General features: G+C 45.5%; 1 protein-coding gene across 1 annotated transcript in view; it reads left to right on the top strand.

Annotated features, from left to right (window-relative positions):
* Positions 1–16,529, top strand: part of LOC147727090 (uncharacterized) — a 681,874-nt gene that overhangs the window by 454,394 nt on the left and 210,951 nt on the right. Inside the window, exon 8 of the mRNA XM_086961139.1 lies at positions 10,936–10,994. Within this exon, the coding sequence (XP_086817265.1) occupies positions 10,936–10,994 (59 nt within the window). The remainder of the gene's footprint in view (positions 1–10,935; positions 10,995–16,529) is intronic.

Genomic DNA, 16,529 nt, shown 5'->3' with positions numbered 1-16,529 from the left:
CCAGTATAGGTCTACTAGGGCACCACTCTATGTTGTCTATTCACTACCCAACAATTTTGGAACCAGACTTCTTGTAGTGCACAACTTATTCACTTAGGTCCTGAAGAAGTTCCCAATGACTCGTTGGGAGCGATAAGGTCACGAAACATGTCGACCCATTACACAGCGATAGCCCTCTAGGAACATTGCATCCACACAGGGCATCCACACACTTTTTAACTAAGCTGGAACTTCCTTAACCATTTAACCTTTTTTGAATAGGACTGCTCCAGACTTATTTTAATATCCACTACCCGTGCATTACACTACCCTTGCTCTCTCACCTGCACGCACCCCACGGCTTCTTCAAAAAGATCTCCGCCAAAGAGCCCCGTTTACGGTGAGCCCGTCGGGCATGGCAGCACCGGTCGACGAGGAGCAAAGCCCAATGATGAAGAATGACATCCTTCGGGGTGTGTGAGGGCATCAGGAAGAAAGACCTGTCTTCACCGTCCCCTTAGGAACTGCATACCCCTTGTAGCACAGTTAACTATGAGCCCTGTATGCAGGACCTATTTAAATAACGGCTCCGGTCCCAAAGCCCTTCTTTTGACCTACTGGTTTTCCAACCATATAGAAACATTGAACACTTTGGACATCTTGCAAATGGACTTCTGTGCAGACATGGGAACAGAAACCTCACTGGTGACAAAAGTACATGATTTAAGACTGAGGCGTGATGCTGACCATGCGTCTGGCCTAGTTCTCTTGGGCTCCTTCATTGCCTTTGATATGATAAATCACTCCATCTTGTTTCATTTGGCAGTGGTTGGCCTACAAGGAATGCCCTTGTTATGACTTTCATTCTTTCTCTGTGTGCCAAGGGCAGCCATTGGCTTTATCACCTTTCCTCTTCAGGCAGATGTCTTACTCCTCCGGAGACAGTACGAAGCGAAATTATATATGAAATGCTTACATGAACTTAAATCTTATTGTTTCACCCGTTGTCTATCATTTGAACGAACGTCCCTCTGCTTAAGGGCTGATCACTTACTGTTATTGTCTTCTCCGAATGACTGCTTTCTACATTATGCTCAATTAAGAAAAGAACCCTCCTTGCTCTCTATTGAATTTCATGTAGTAATCCAAGTTCTACTCCTATTCTGCATGTATTATGGCAGTACTACATTTGTTTCAGGGATTTTGCGCAAACACAGAACTATGTTATGTCATGTTAATGTCCATTTATAAAGCGCACGTACACCAAATGGTCTCTTGGCACTAGGTATCTGATCGAACTTCAACCCCACTTAATGGTAAGCCTGTCTGAAAAGCAGTGTTTAGGGGTTTCCTAAATGTTACGAGTTCCAGAGTGGACCTAAGGTCCAAGGGCAGGCTATTCCATACTCGAGAGGCGATCATGGCAAACTTACACCCTCCAATCTTTGTTTTTTTCCAAGGGGCCAGGTCGCCAAAAGGTGCAGGTGGCTGGATCTTAGTGCTCTAGTAGGGCAGTATTTTGTGACCTGGGACGTCACAAATGTGGGCTAATTCAAGTAGAGGGACTTAAAAACCATACAGCCAGATTTAAACATTAGTCTCTGTGCAACAGGCTGCCAATGAAGGTCCATCGTCGCCTGGAAGATATGGCAATGTTTGGGCAAGGTATATATCGTTCTAGCAGACTGGTTTTGAATTCGCTGCACAAGAGGATTTTGGGAAGACCCAGGTAAATTGAACTGGCGTAGTCTATTCTAAACATAACTAGAGCTATATTTACTTGAATCCAAGCCTCCATGGTAAGGAATTTTTACATCTTTTTTATACGACGTAGCTGGCAAAAGCTAGCTGAAGTCACAGCTCCTACCTGCTGTTTAAAAGATAGTTCTGCATCTATTATAACACTCAGGCTCTTTACAGCTTTTTTAGGTTCCAGAGGACAGCCCATCTCGCTAGGCCAGGAAGATCAAAACCAGTAATTCATCTTACTTTTTTGTGATAATTATTTCCGTTTCGTCGGGATTCAACTTCAGATGATTGCTGTTCATCCAATCTCGTATGAACAGCATAGTATCATGAAATAGCTGTCGAGACGAGGGGCTGTCATTAATCGTGAATAGCAGTTGCATGTCATCTGCATAATTAAAAATGTTGTTTTCTTTATTTTTTAGAGCATTAATCAAGGGATGAATATAGATGTTAAAAAGGTGTCGGGACAGCGAAAAGCGTTGAGGAACCCCTTAATTCAGTTGCCCCTATGTAGAAGAGAAATGGGGAAGCTTGACTGATTGGGATCTATCTCTCAAAAAGGAGATAAGCCAGTCCAGTGCTAAGTCTTGAAAACCTGCAGCCCTAACACAGTCAGCCAAAATAATATGGTCGACCCCGTCAAAGGCTGCAGACCGGTCCAACAATACCAACACTAGGGTGTTGCCATTGTCTACCTCCTTACGCATGTCATCGACTTCTGACACGATCACTGCTTCTGTTGAGTGTGATGTCAAAATCCTGCTTGGGTAGGAAGCCTGACTCTTGAATGAAGAAGCATGGATGGCGGGCAATGTGGGTCTCGAGTAGTTTTAAAAAATAGGGTAAAAGCAAGATTGGCCATACATTTTTCATATCCGTAGGATCGGCACCAGCTTTCTTTATGATTGGTGCGATAAACGCTTTTTTAAAGGAGCTAGGGACCACCTCCAAATTAATAGATTGATTAGGAACAGACATTATACGGTCAGGGAACCAAGTACATACTGCTTTTAGAACCATTGGGGGGCAGATATCAATTGGTGCCCCTGACTTCTCTTTTGTCAGTAGGTGGACTAGGTCCTCTTGCAAAAAATTGGGAAAGCAAGTGAGCATTTGATTATTCATCATGTTCACAGATGGATTATTAAGTAGTGGGCATGTAGGAATACTGTTTTTAATTTCCTTGATCTTGTCCACAATTTAGGCGTTAACAGAATCGCACAGATCTTGAGTAGGTAAAACCGGCAGCGTAACTCGGTCTGGGTTAGAGAGATCAGAGACTATCTTGAATATCCCGTTAGATTTATTGGAGGCATTCGTGATTCTGCCTGTGAAAAAGTGAACTTTCGTTTGCTGCAAAAGATTTTTGTAATTTCTAAGTTTTTGAATGTACCCTATTTTCAGGTCTGGCGAGTACCTAGACTGCCATTTCCTTTCTGCTTGCCAGAGATTAAGTTTGGCAATTTTCAGGTCATCCGAGAACCATTTGTTGGCCTTATGGCACCTAGGTGCTCTCATTCTATGGAAGGGAGCATGAGCATTACAGGGCACTTCCAGCCAGCTCATAGTTTCATGCTCATAAGCTTCTATGTTTTCCTTTGGAGTGGAAGGAGAATTTCTCAGATCCTCACAAAAGGCTGTAAGGTTAACCCGTGCCCAGTTCCTCTAACAAATAGTGGGGCCAATAGAGGGATTGTTCCACTTAGACAGAAGCACTACAAAGGACATCGCATGATGATCGGACCAGCCACATGGGGCTATACTCAAATTCCTCACGAGGAATTTGGTGGTCAGTATCGGTTCCAAAGTGTGCCCATTAATAGGAGTTGGACCATGCACTAATTGTTCCAGGTTTAGGTCAGTGAGGGCTGCCGTCAAGTCCTTGGATTGCTGCCCCCCTTCTGCCACATTAGCCCAATAGTGGAAGTCTCCAACAATAAGAACGTTGGCATGATCTACAGTTAGTGGCGCCAAGGATTCGCAGAGGACCCGAGAAAAGACTGGCATATATTTGGGGGGGTCTATATAACAATACACAAGTGAAAGACGAGGACTAAGATTCCCAGTGGATAACTAAAGTCTCCACAGTGGGAAGCTCTAGAGAAGTCTGTTTAACAAAGCGGTGCTCTTTTTTAATAATAGCCGCCACCCCCTTCCCTTCTTCCCCATATTCCTATTGGTTTGTAGGATATAGTAATTGTTGAGAAGGGCCGAGAGTATGTCCGGAGAGGACTCCTCCGTGAGCCAAGTCTCCGTTAATAACAAAATATCCGGGGACTGGGATTCCAGGAAATAAAAGACCTCATCCTGGTGCTTCACTAGGGAGCGGGTATTCAAGTACGCTACCCTGAGGTAAAAAAGGTTAGGCTGAAAGGCTCTAGGGGTAGTGATTGACGCTGACAAAGTCAGTAGTGGGTTAAAATGCCTCCTTGCCACCTGGTCCCCTTGTTCTGGGGATACCAGGATCTCTGATTCCTTTAATGCCTTTGTGATTGAGGGTGGGATATCATACCTCCGTGTTGTAGCCTAGCAGTTTGTTTCTAGAATAAGTAATGGCAGGGGCTTAGTAACTGTCTCCTGGCCCCGTCCAGAAGCAGACTGGCTCAGACAGGCTTGCCTGTGGCATGCCACCAGCGCGCCGGATGCTCAAACGTGCCATTCTGCTGCTTACATAGGCATCATATTAGCCCCCTCCACTGCCTACGACCAACAAGGATACTTATTTGTTCTCCCCAAGCTAATCAGCACTCCGCTACCCCTGGTACTAGTGACTCAGCCCCCGAGATGGAAAACAGTCAAATTCAATTCACACGATTAAAAGAAATTTTAAGAATGCTTATGTCAATATTCTTAATATGAGGTTCAAAAAGCGATCAGCGTTGCGCAGGATTATGGGACCTTAGTAGTTAGCGACTGAGTTATCCTACCACCTTAGTACCCATGAGCCCAGGACCGACTAGCTATAGTGTCTCACTTGCTCTCCTACTCACCCACAGAGAAACAAGTGATTAGAAACCCCAGAACACAACACTCCTAACTCTTCTCAGGAATCGCGGTTGTAAGACACACCCTTCCGCTCACACTCTTGTACTTGTCCACAATAAGGTCTAACAGAGACCCGAACAAGTTTAAAATATTATAACTAACGTGGTCTAATATGCATATTTACAACAAGGGGTGGTGAGGGACAGAGTCTCTGAATTAAGCAGAAAGCTCTCACCAAGTCAAGAGATCAGGGCTAGATCCAACACCGTTTTTTAGCTCACTGCACCATCCCAGTTTCAGAACCTGGCTGTATGCAAATTAGTCTGTTCCTGTCCCAGTGCATGATGGGAACAGGGCAAACCAAACTACAAAAGCCAATTCTTACACTGGGAAGGAAACAAGCTCCCGGGGACCGGTTTCTGGCATTACAGCCGTCTTCGGCCCGGTTTGCTTGAATCCTCCATCAGGATTCAAGCAAGCCGGGCCGAAGAAGGCTGAAATGCCAGAAACCGGTCCCCGGTAGCTTGTCTCCTTTCTGGTGAAGAATTGGCTTGGTAGTTTAGTCTGCCCTGTTCCCATGATGCACTGGGCCAGGGACAGACTGATTTGCATATAGCCAGGTTCTGAGCTGGGATGGGGCAGTGAGATAAATAACAGTGATGGATCAAGCCCTGATCTTTGGACTGGGTAAGAGTGGTCTGTTTAACTCAGACACTCTGTTCATCACCACCCCCTTTTCTAAATCGTTTTTGGCCACTATAGGTGTGGCAGGGTATGCTCAGACATGAGTCCCTTTCTCACTGCTCCATCAGGATTCAAGCAAGCCGGGCCGAAGAAGGCTGAAATGCCAGAAACCGGTCCCCGGTAGCTTGTCTCCTTTCTGGTGAAGAATTGGCTTGGTAGTTTAGTCTGCCCTGTTCCCATGATGCACTGGGCCAGGGACAGACTGATTTGCATATAGCCAGGTTCTGAGCTGGGATGGGGCAGTGAGATAAATAACGGTGATGGATCAAGCCCTGATCTTTGGACTGGGTAAGAGTGGTCTGTTTAACTCAGACACTCTGTTCATTACCACCCCCTTTTCTAAATCGTGGTCTAATATGCAGCATATGTGCCCCAACAAGCAGGAAAATGCATAACACCAATATGTTAAGCATAACAATTAGTCCGTAAATCATGAAAGGAGCGGTCATTATAAAAAGACAGTATAGCCTAACCTCCCTCCCCTTGTTTAGAAGCAGAATAATTATATATCAGAAGATCTCTGGGCATTATCTGTAGACCCCGTACCTCAGTCTATAGATGGTAGAAGTACATCATAGAGGCTATCTTGCTCTTCTCCCTGGAAAGGTCCCTCTCCAAGTGTGTGCTACCTATTTGTGTATTCAATAAGACCAAAGTACTTATTTCCAAACAGCAGCTGCATCAATATGTTTTGTCTAGGTGCTAGGGCCTGAACAGAACAGAATATCAAGGGGCATTGTTGTTCGACCTTGGTCACAATGTTCCGACTAAATCCCAAACACCTGCAGAGTGTGAACACAATGATAGGTTCTCATGTGAAAATGGCAAAAGAGACATTTGCAAAATAAACTTGTGTAGTAACGTGTACAATGCATTAGACAATCTGCAGTGTGCTCATGCTAACTTGGAGAAGACCACAATGTCCCCATGGGCCACGTGACACATTAACAGGAGTATCCACACACTCTCCCTCTGTCATCCTGCATTCAGCAGCCTGACTTGTGTCTGGCACCAGAAAATATGATCTGAAAGAAATACCCTGGCTTCTCCACAAGGCCAGAATTAAGTTGAAATTTGCATGCATCCTGGTCAAAGATAGCCTCTTTGCCTGAGGAGCAAACCCGCCAGAATCAAAGATATACTCAGAAGCCAGTTGATAAACCAGAGAATGCGCCGTGCCTCCTCCTAATCCTTCTCAAGAGCAGCCACTTTCTCTGGAACTTCCTTTTACCAGAAATGTAATTGCAAAAATCTGAAAACATCTGTAATCAAATTTCACCTAAAGTAACATCACATTGGTAAACATACGGGGAAACCATTTATCATTCTCCTCCCTTTGTGCTTCCTTTCTCCACCTTTCTGTATGTTGTGTGCTTCTCCTCCCCTCTACCTACCTTTTATTGCTTCTTCACCCCCCTCCACCCAGGATTTCTTCACTTAATGACCTAAATTCCACTGTGTAATGTAAAATCCTATCACCCTTTAGACTCAATTCATTGCATTTTTAGTTCTCAGTTACCTCTGTTTTACTATTTAATCAAAACGGCCGTATCCACAGTTTGTTCAACTGTAAATCAAACTGACTACTCTGTGGTAAAGGGCTGTCAGAACCCCTTTTAGAGGGCCATGAGGCAAACATGGGTTACTCGTTAGTGGATACAGGATCATTAACATGGACTCACAACTCGAAATGTGCTCAGCAGAAGCAATAAATCATTGTCCAGCCAATACTTTTATGGAAAAAAGAGAAGTATTTTATTTCTACCACTTACCACTCCATCCTCGCTTTATTGCTCATTCACTATTGGTAACATCCAGTGCATGTCCCACTAGCAGGCCACTTTAAATCCATTTAAACTCAATAGTGCTCCAGCACTTCCACGCTACAGTAGGAAAAATTTCCCTGGGCCAACAGGCCCTAATCCAGTCCAGGGCCGCACCGGCAAGCGTGAAACATCTGGAGTTCCTGAGTGCGCTTTGTCTGCGGGCACTCTCAGGCTGCAGCTGACAGGTAAATGGGCTATATGAGGTGCAAAGTGTATCACTCATGGTTGCGCTCCAGAAATTACCAGAGTCTCTCTGCCTCTCCTCGTGTGTGGTACCTGTCCACTTCCTCTCCTGGTGTGGGGTGGTTACGACAAGCCTGTTTTTAGTCCCTCAAATGGGTGATGGTGCAGAAATGTACTCAAGGTATCCTCGCATCTCTGGCAGACGGCAACAGATCAGGATGCAGTTCTTGATGCTTCCTGTGACTTCCACTGGCATATGGGCTCACCATATCTAACATAATTCAGGCTTGAGCCCATCAGGTATGGTGAAATCCTTCACGGTTGCCCCTCCTGGCAAATGAGGTCGCTGATTCAGTGATAATCATGGGCTCCAGCCCAATCGGCGCAACACAGCACAATTCATGGTGCCCTCTTCTGGCATACAATAATCGCTGACTGTCCTGCACAAAGGCAATGACCCGGTCGGTGCAGCAGCTATTTCTTCACACCTCGCACAGGGAGTACACTAGACCTTGCTCCATCTAAGGCTCTCTTCTTCCTCACAGGGCACACTGGTCTTGGCAAGCAGGCAGGCACTTGTGCTCCAGACTCCAGGGCATTGAATTCCCTGGGTGATGTCCACTCACCAAGCTGGGAGACTGGGAGACTAGTAGACATTTGCCCCAAATCCTGGTCACAGGCAGAAGACTTGCAGACCTTCCCCTCCTCCCACAGCCCATCTGGCTGTTTGGTATATGACAATTTTTGGGGTGTCAAACGCCCCTTCTTGTGGTCCATTTGCAAGTACCAAATGTGATTTAGAGTCTGTTTATTTGAGGGTTAATGTTTGGGTTATGCCTCTTTTGTAGTGTCCACTCCTCTGCACTCCCTTTCTCTTGAAAAGCAGTCAGGAGTGTCTCAAAAGCTGATAATCCCACAACACAGACCATGGGAATGCCTAAGGTTCACACCAGGATGTCAGCCACAGTGATATGTGAATAAAAATGTTGTCCCAGAGCTCCCAGTCCTACTCTTTATGATTCTCTTATCAGCCCCATCTCCTTACTGAGATGTGCCCAGGCCCCTTCCTTGTGACCTTTCACTGAATCAAAGAGCACCCTTTGAAGTGAACAGGAGAAGCCTGGCTCTCCACTCTCCTGTGCATGCCCCACTGACAGATATGCAGCAATTTAAAATCTGTCAAGGGGGGATTTCTCTACCTCCTCTCCATTTTTTCACCACACTGGCCTGGGTTTCCCAAAATGGAATTCCTGGCCCTCCATGTATTTGTACTATCCACAGACACACATACACCCAGTGCATGTATAGACTCACACTGCCCAGTACTGTATCCTCCATGTACTGTATCACTCCTAGGCTCACATTGATCCAGCATATTCATTTAAAGTGCACACACTGACCCCTTCATGCATTGTACCACTCACGGGTAGAAATACACCCAGCACATGCATTTATCCTCTGGACACTGTACCTCACTACATCCTTCAAGTATTCTAACACTGATAGGCAAACATGCATCCAGTTCACTGCGCAGTGCTGCCTTATCCCTTTATTGTATCCTTCCCAGTCATACATACACCCAGCGCAGATACCACTCCTGCACAGCCCTTTTCACCAAAGTGATGTAGGCTCAGGGTTAGTTAAGCACACTTCATTGGAACTTTAAAAATGAGTTAGCTGGTAGGCTTCTCTCCAGTGACACATGTTAAGGAGGACCTGTTCACTCTTACTGGTCACTACACAGAATACTGCCACCACTGCTCTTTTGCTGCTTAACTCCTTGTGAAGGCAGTATCCTTCCACCACTATGAGGGTAGAGCTTTGGGCACCCCTCCCAGTCCAACAAGGCCACAATCCGTGCGACATGTCATAGCACACTCACATGACCCATGTTTGCCAATTACAACAAAATATAGCATTTAGGGACCCAGACATCAGTATAGTTGGGCACTCAGGGCAGGGGTATGCACCCATTACCATGTCCCAACAGAGGCATAAAAAAACACTTCTTTTAGCTTAGCAAAATGGCTTTCCCTCTATCCCAGGTTTCCAAGGTGAAGAAATACATTTGCGGTTTGACAATTGGTCTGTTGTGGAACAGGTGAACTCTGTTTCCTTGCGCTTCTATTAGGTGAGACTGTTGATCTTCACTTTTTTTTCTGCAGCTCCAAGTCCCAGTGGTTGGAGCAGGGACTCTTTCCTTGTTTAGACTATAGAAACATATGTTACCTGGGGCTCCCTGTGGGGACAACAACAACTGGTGAAAAGGGTTCATTTTCTTCTTTTAGTGCTGCTGATTCAGGTCAGGGAGGGTGTGTTTATTTTGTTGCTTTTTATGGAGCAGGTCGATGTGTATCCACTCAACACTTCAGTATCATTCTCCTTCCTACTCCCTGCATTGAGACACTACTTTTGTTCTCTATTTCTTTTTTTTAAAGTCTGCTATTTGTGGGGTCAAGCCTTTTCCATTTTTGGCCTTGAGCTTTGGAGCAATCTCTTTTTTGACTCCTTAGCAGATGACCCAATTAAGGCAGCTTCAATAGGGCTCTAAAATCTTCACTAGTTTGCTTCTCTTTGTTCAAAGTATTCTGTTGATTCTGTTTCAAGCTCCACAATGCCTTTGGTCCTTTGCTGCACTTACAGACAGATCATGTATTCCTTTAAAAAATGTATTCTACATTAAAACATGTCTTGCTCAAGATGGTATGGCGCCAGTGCTTAATTTGAGCTGGTGGTTCAAGGTGGAAACCACCGACACCCATTTTTGGGTACCGGTGCTTATTTTTCGTTATCAGACCTAAACAATAACAAGCGAGACAAAGGCAGAAAAATGAGAAAGCAGGAAGAAGCAAAAGATGGGAAAACGGTCCAAAGGCAAAAAGTAGGGATAAAAAACAAGATTGAGCAAAGGGGGACAGGGTGATGATGGGTTAAAAGAAGCATAATGTGGAATCAAGGCTAGGCAGCCTTGTTATGCAGAAACCCCGACATTGGACACACCGGCGGCAGGCTTCTGGTGAGTTTCTTTGCCCAGGCCGTATTCTGCTACAAATTGAGCAGCATATATTTCTGCTTTCAATAGATTGAAACAGGCCTTAAGACTAAAAAGCAGCTCATAACGGCCATTTGATCTACTACAAAAACCCTATGAGTGGAAAAACAAAACCATTATCCCAGGCTTCAGATGCTAAAGGAACACAAATGAGATCTGATAACAGGTCAGTCTTTCTAGCCTGTGACTAGATTACCTCTCCAGCCCATGGTCTTTAAGTCATTGTGTGATTGTAATGTGTGTTGCCTTCATAGGTATGTATTTTCCAGTGTATGTGGACCAATGGATGTAAAGTAATAGACTATCAGGATGTAACATCAATTCACAGAGATAATTTTATGATGGCTCATAGATTAGAAACTTTACAACTGCCTGTAATTGTTTTGTAACTATGAGTCTTTATCATTTAACTTTTAGTTCATGAATCCTTTGTGTCAGGGAATGATACGTCGTATGGACAGCCAGCCTTGAAAAAGGTAAGGTAAAAAAATGTTTTGCCTTCAGTTTATTAAAGTTTTGCCTTCAGTTTATTAAACCATTAATATCAATGGGGTATCCCAGTATCTTGCAGAACCTGGGAAATTATGACAGTATACAAAACAGTGGTTCTGCCAAGAGTGAAACAATTACTTTGAAACTAAGTTTGCCCTGGTTAATTAGGACGACCAGTCAATGATCCACAATAATTTAGTACTGACCAAAAATGACAAGACAGATGAGACTGATATTGTGAGTGCCCAAATGTGAAAGTCATATATTGTGTAGGATGATACATATCAATATTTAAAAACACAAAACTGATTAACATCCTAGAGAAATGCATACATTTATATGTGCCAGATACATTACATAACAACTAACATAATCCAAAGACTGTTGGACAATGGACAGTAGCAACATACATAAAAGATGGAAACTTGATAGGGCACCCGTATAACCTAATTGTACATATTCAAACATATTCTCTTATTCTTTGGCGTGCCTATGTCTGGTTTGGAATGGAGCACCTATTCTTTGCGTCAACGTTTCGACCCCCAAATGTCGAGTGTTATTGCAAAACATCACCGTGTGGTGTTCCTCAGGACTATGCACATAGTGTTAAACAGCCTGTTTAAGAATGCTTTTCGGTAAATGTTGGGCAGATAGGATCACACACTTTCGTCTCCTTTCAATCATTGCCTTCAAAACAAATGTGACCTTTCTGTCTGATTCGAATATACTGATGAGCCAATAGGTTCTACCTAAGTGGCAAATAAATTCTTAGTAATATATGTATCTCGTATCAAAAGAGAAGGCCGCCACCCGGTACACTGTGTGCTGCAAAGTCAGTCTCGTTCAGGCGCGTGTTGTAGCAGGGACACACCACCGAGCGAGACTAACTTTGCAGCACTCCGAATAATTTAATTGCATAGAACAGGCCAGGAAGGAACTATATATATATATATATATATATATCCCCAGACCCGGATAGAGATTTGGACGAGTATGTTATTCAAGATCGAGCCTCACCATTGCCAGATCCTGCTACCTCTCCTCCAGCAGACATTGGAGGTTTCCATAACCTTATGGAGAGGGCGTCCAAGAGGTTTGGTCTTCCTATTACTACAGTACAGTCGGACTGTTTCTTTTATGACTTCAAGGAGCCTTACAGAAAATCCATCTGTTCGATACCGATAGTTGAACATGTATGGTCGGAAGGTACTGAAGTGATGCAGAATCCAGCTACGCTCATTCCTGTTCTTCCCCGGCTGGAGAAAAAATATAAGGCTCCAGAAAACAGTCCCGCTTGCCTGACTGGTCAACCGAAGCCGGGCTCTGTTATTTCCCAGGCAGCACAAAGAAAGTCCAAAAATCCGTCATCGCCTCTTACGACACCGCCAGACAAAGAGGGGAGACGCCTGGACAATGTGGGAAAAGGGTTCTCCTCAATGGCCAGCCTTCTAGTCCGAGCTGCTAATGCTCTTGCAAACCTGGGTAGAGATGATAGCCAAATGTGGTGCGATTTATCCCCGTTTGTTGACCAACTTCCGGATGGTGCAAAGGAAGAGGCCAAGAAGATTCTGGAGGAAGGAGAACATTTATCTTCGGAGGTGATAGATTGTGCTATGGACATAGCAACCACCGCTTTCCGAGCTCTAGCGGGATCAGCAGTTTTAAGGCGATAGGGCTGGCTTCGGGCAACCTGGTTTCACCAGGAAGTTCAAAATAAGATCTTGGACTTACCTTATGACGGAGAAGTGCTTTTTGGAAAGCATATAGATTTAAGACATCAAGAAGGACACGGCAAGGTCCTTGGGGACATTGCACTACCACAAGGTTCCTTTCAGGGGTGCGAAAGGGATAGGTTTTTCATCGTACCAACAGCGCTACTCTTCTTACTCACAGTCCTCTCTTACTCACAGTCCTCTCAGTCATACAAGCCCCAATGCTCACAGCGCCAAGGTCCATCGGCGTCTTTCTCTCGCCAACCATCAAGAGGACGACAGGGATGTCAGGGAAGAGATACGTCTAAACAACAATAGCAGCTTCATGGCTCTGTGTACTGTTCTTCCCCCTCTAGTAACATCAGTGGGGGGCAGGATATCAGAATACCTCCACAACTGGAAAATTATTACATCGGATCGGTGGGTCCTCAACATCGTACAATTCGGCCACACACTAGAGTTTCAAGAATTTCCACCATCCAGAGCTCCTGACACCACGGAATCGAAACATCTAATTATCCAGTATTGGGGTATCTTTCATAGATTCACATGCCTGAATCATTCCCCGTCGTCGAGGCGGGAGTCCCACGGTAAATTATATATATATAGCAGTGCCTAAAAACCATTAGTAGTAGGCTAGAAAAGGATATAGGCCCAACTAGGCCCAAAACTTAGCAGCCTATCTACCTCATTATGTAAAAAGAACTGAAAATGTAGCCTCAGCCAATCAGCTAACCTCACCCTCTAGAACCTTCCCAGCCCAGGCAGTTCTCCTCAGATTTTCACCGCACTTCGTGTGTAAGGGAGTCTCCCTAGTGCCTACTCAGTTTTCTTCAGAAATTTCTTCAATTCTTTCAAGATGTCGGAAAAGAAGGCTTTATTCAAGGCTTGTGCTTCATGCTTCAAGAAGAGAGTTCACGTGGACGACCAGCACTCGGACTGTATTTATTGTTTGCATCCTTCACATGTTGTGAAGGATTGCAGGATATGTCGAACCTTCCCTCCTAAGACCAAAAGGGATAGAGAGGCGAGAGTTCTTTTGTGGCTGAAGTTGTCTGTCATAGATGACGAGGACAGAGCCTCTACTTCAAGTAAGAGAGCCAGTTCCAAAGAGAGGTGTTCCCCTGAGAGATTGAAAAAACCTAAGTTCTCTCATAAACCCTCTGAATCCACAAGGAGTGCTGCGTCAACAGAGTCTTCTACTGTGAGTACAGTCCGCACTAAAGCTGTCTCTTTAGTGTCTTCTCTCACTGTTACCACCTATTCTACGTCTTCTACTTCTTCAAGTACTGTTACCACCTCAGCAATTACTTCTCCTGTGATGTCCGTCATGGCTTCTTCTTCTGAGACAAGATCGTCGAAGAAAAGCGCGTCGTCGACGAGTCTACCGTCGACGACCAAATCACCATCTTCGAAGCGTTCGTCATCGCTTCCGTCGACGCTCTCGTCGACGGCTCCCCCGTCGACGAAGACTTCCACTATCCCGTCGACGAAGACCCCGTCGACGAAGACCCCGTCGACGAAGATCCCGTCGACGAAGACCCCGCCGACGGAGGGCCCATCGACGAAGGGCCCGTCGACGAAGGGCCCGTCGACGGAGGGCCCGTCGACGAAAGGCCCGTCGACGAAGACCCCGTCGACGACAGGCCCGTCGACGACAAACACGTCGACGAAGGTTTCAGCTCCGTCGACGACTAGCTCGACGACGAGGAGTCCGTCGACGGATCCGTCTACTAGGACGCCTTCAAAGAAGTCTTCGTCCACGATTACAATACCTATGACGATACCGTCAACGACAATACCGGCAACTCACACATCTGTCTCACTTTTGCCATCGACAGCAGCGCTGGCATCTTTGAATGTGCCGTCTACGCATTTATTGCCCACATCTCCGGTTAGGGTACAGTATACCCATTTTCAGATGAAATCATTTCAGAGACAGAGTTATTCTCATTTGTCTCCCCTCTTGCCTTCGCATATCTTGGAAAACTACGTGGAGGCAGATTCGGATAATGAAGAGGATGATGATGATGATGATCCTTTTGGAGTGGCCCATCACCCTTCCCAGTTGCACATAAAATATCAAGAGGATGAGGATGATGATGAGGTTCATTACTATCAGGAAAATTTAGCTACTCCTTATCATCAGGAGCAACAACACACAGAAGACACGACTCATCTTCCGTCTGTTCTAGTACAGGATTTGCAGGCCATGCTGGCCGATTATCGTCAGAGGTTTCCATCAACTCTGCCTACTCCAAATCCTGTGCCAGAGGACATGCCAGTAAATCCACCGCCACATCCTTCACACTCTCCAAGGCAGGATGTTGACCCCGGGACTGGAGGTCAGGATGTTGACGTCTCCTCTCCAGATGAGGATGAAAGAGAGGATGGGGAACTTCCGGATTCCACGCCTACGGAACCATGGAATGATTACGTCATTCCTATGCCCTCTCCTAATCTGCCACAACCTTCAGATTCTCCGCCAGAAGACATAGGAGGTTTTCATAATATCATGCACCGGGCGGCTGCTCGATTTGCAATCACAGTTTCGGTTGAGCAAACCGACTGTTTTCTTCATGATTTCAAAGAAGGGTATAGAAGGGTGTCCAGATCTATCCCTATCATTGACTATATCTGGAAAGAAGGGATTGATATTATGAAGACGCCAGCTTCCATCCCGGCGGTTCTTCCAAGAGTCGACAAGAAGTACCGAGCACCACCGGATACTCCTTCATGTTTGATTGGTCATCCGCGTCCTGACTCAGTGATTTCACAAGCGGCTCAACAACGATCCAAGAATCCGGTTGCACCAATTTCAACGCCTCCAGACAAAGAGGGCAGGAGATTGGATGCAATTGGGAAGAAGTTCTCGGCTAATGCCGCTGCTACTGTCAAGATTGCTAATTCTTTGGCAATTTTAGCACGGTATGACAGACAAATGTGGTCAGATCTGTCGGAGTTCATCAACTTGGTTCCCGATGACCGTGTTGAAGAGGTCAGGAAGGTTGTCTTGGAAGGCGAGCGGGCAGCTTCTGAGATTATCGATTGCGCCCTCGATGTATCTAATACAGCCTTTAGACAATTGGCCGGAGCGGCAGTTCTCAGACGGCAAGGATGGCTCAAGGCGACTTCCTTCAGACCTGAGGTCCAGACCAAAATACTTGACATGGCCTATAATGGCGAGTTATTGTTTGGCAAGCACATAGATGAAGCATTGCTTGCGATCAAAACGGATACTGATACGGCCAAATCGCTTGGTGCACTACAGTATAAGCGAGGTTTTTTCAGAGGAGCAAGAGGCCGTGGTTTTTCATCAAGAGGACATTATCAAAATCAGCAAAACCGCCAGTATCAACCTCAAAATAAGCCGTACTACCAGCAGTCCTATCGGCAGTCATCGTCAGCGGGTTTCTCTCGTCAAGGAGGGAAACGACGTTCTAACTACCAGGGACGCAATTCAAATAAACGCCAGTGAGTTTTGCCGGACACCATCCTCCCTTCCCTCACTCCCCGTGGGCGCCAAGATCTCCGCCTTTTATCAACAGTGGCGGAAGATAACTTCAGATCAGTGGGTTCTGGACATAGTCAAACACGGACACACTCTGGAGTTCTTGCAGAAACCTCCAACATCACCGCCCAGGGGTCCCTCCCCTCCTCGTCTTCATTTGTTATACATCGAAGCCATGAAAATGCTGCACAAAAATGTGATAGAGAAAGTCCCAACATCCCAGAAAAATCAGGGGTTTTATTCTCGCTTCTTCCTTGTAGAAAAGGTTTCAGGAGAGTGGCGTCCAATTTTAGATC

Source organism: Lissotriton vulgaris, chromosome 3_1, assembly GCF_964263255.1.
Source record: "Lissotriton vulgaris chromosome 3_1, aLisVul1.2, whole genome shotgun sequence".
In the NCBI taxonomy this organism is placed as follows: Eukaryota; Metazoa; Chordata; class Amphibia; order Caudata; family Salamandridae; genus Lissotriton; species Lissotriton vulgaris.
This window is presented reverse-complemented; position numbering and strand designations above follow the sequence as displayed.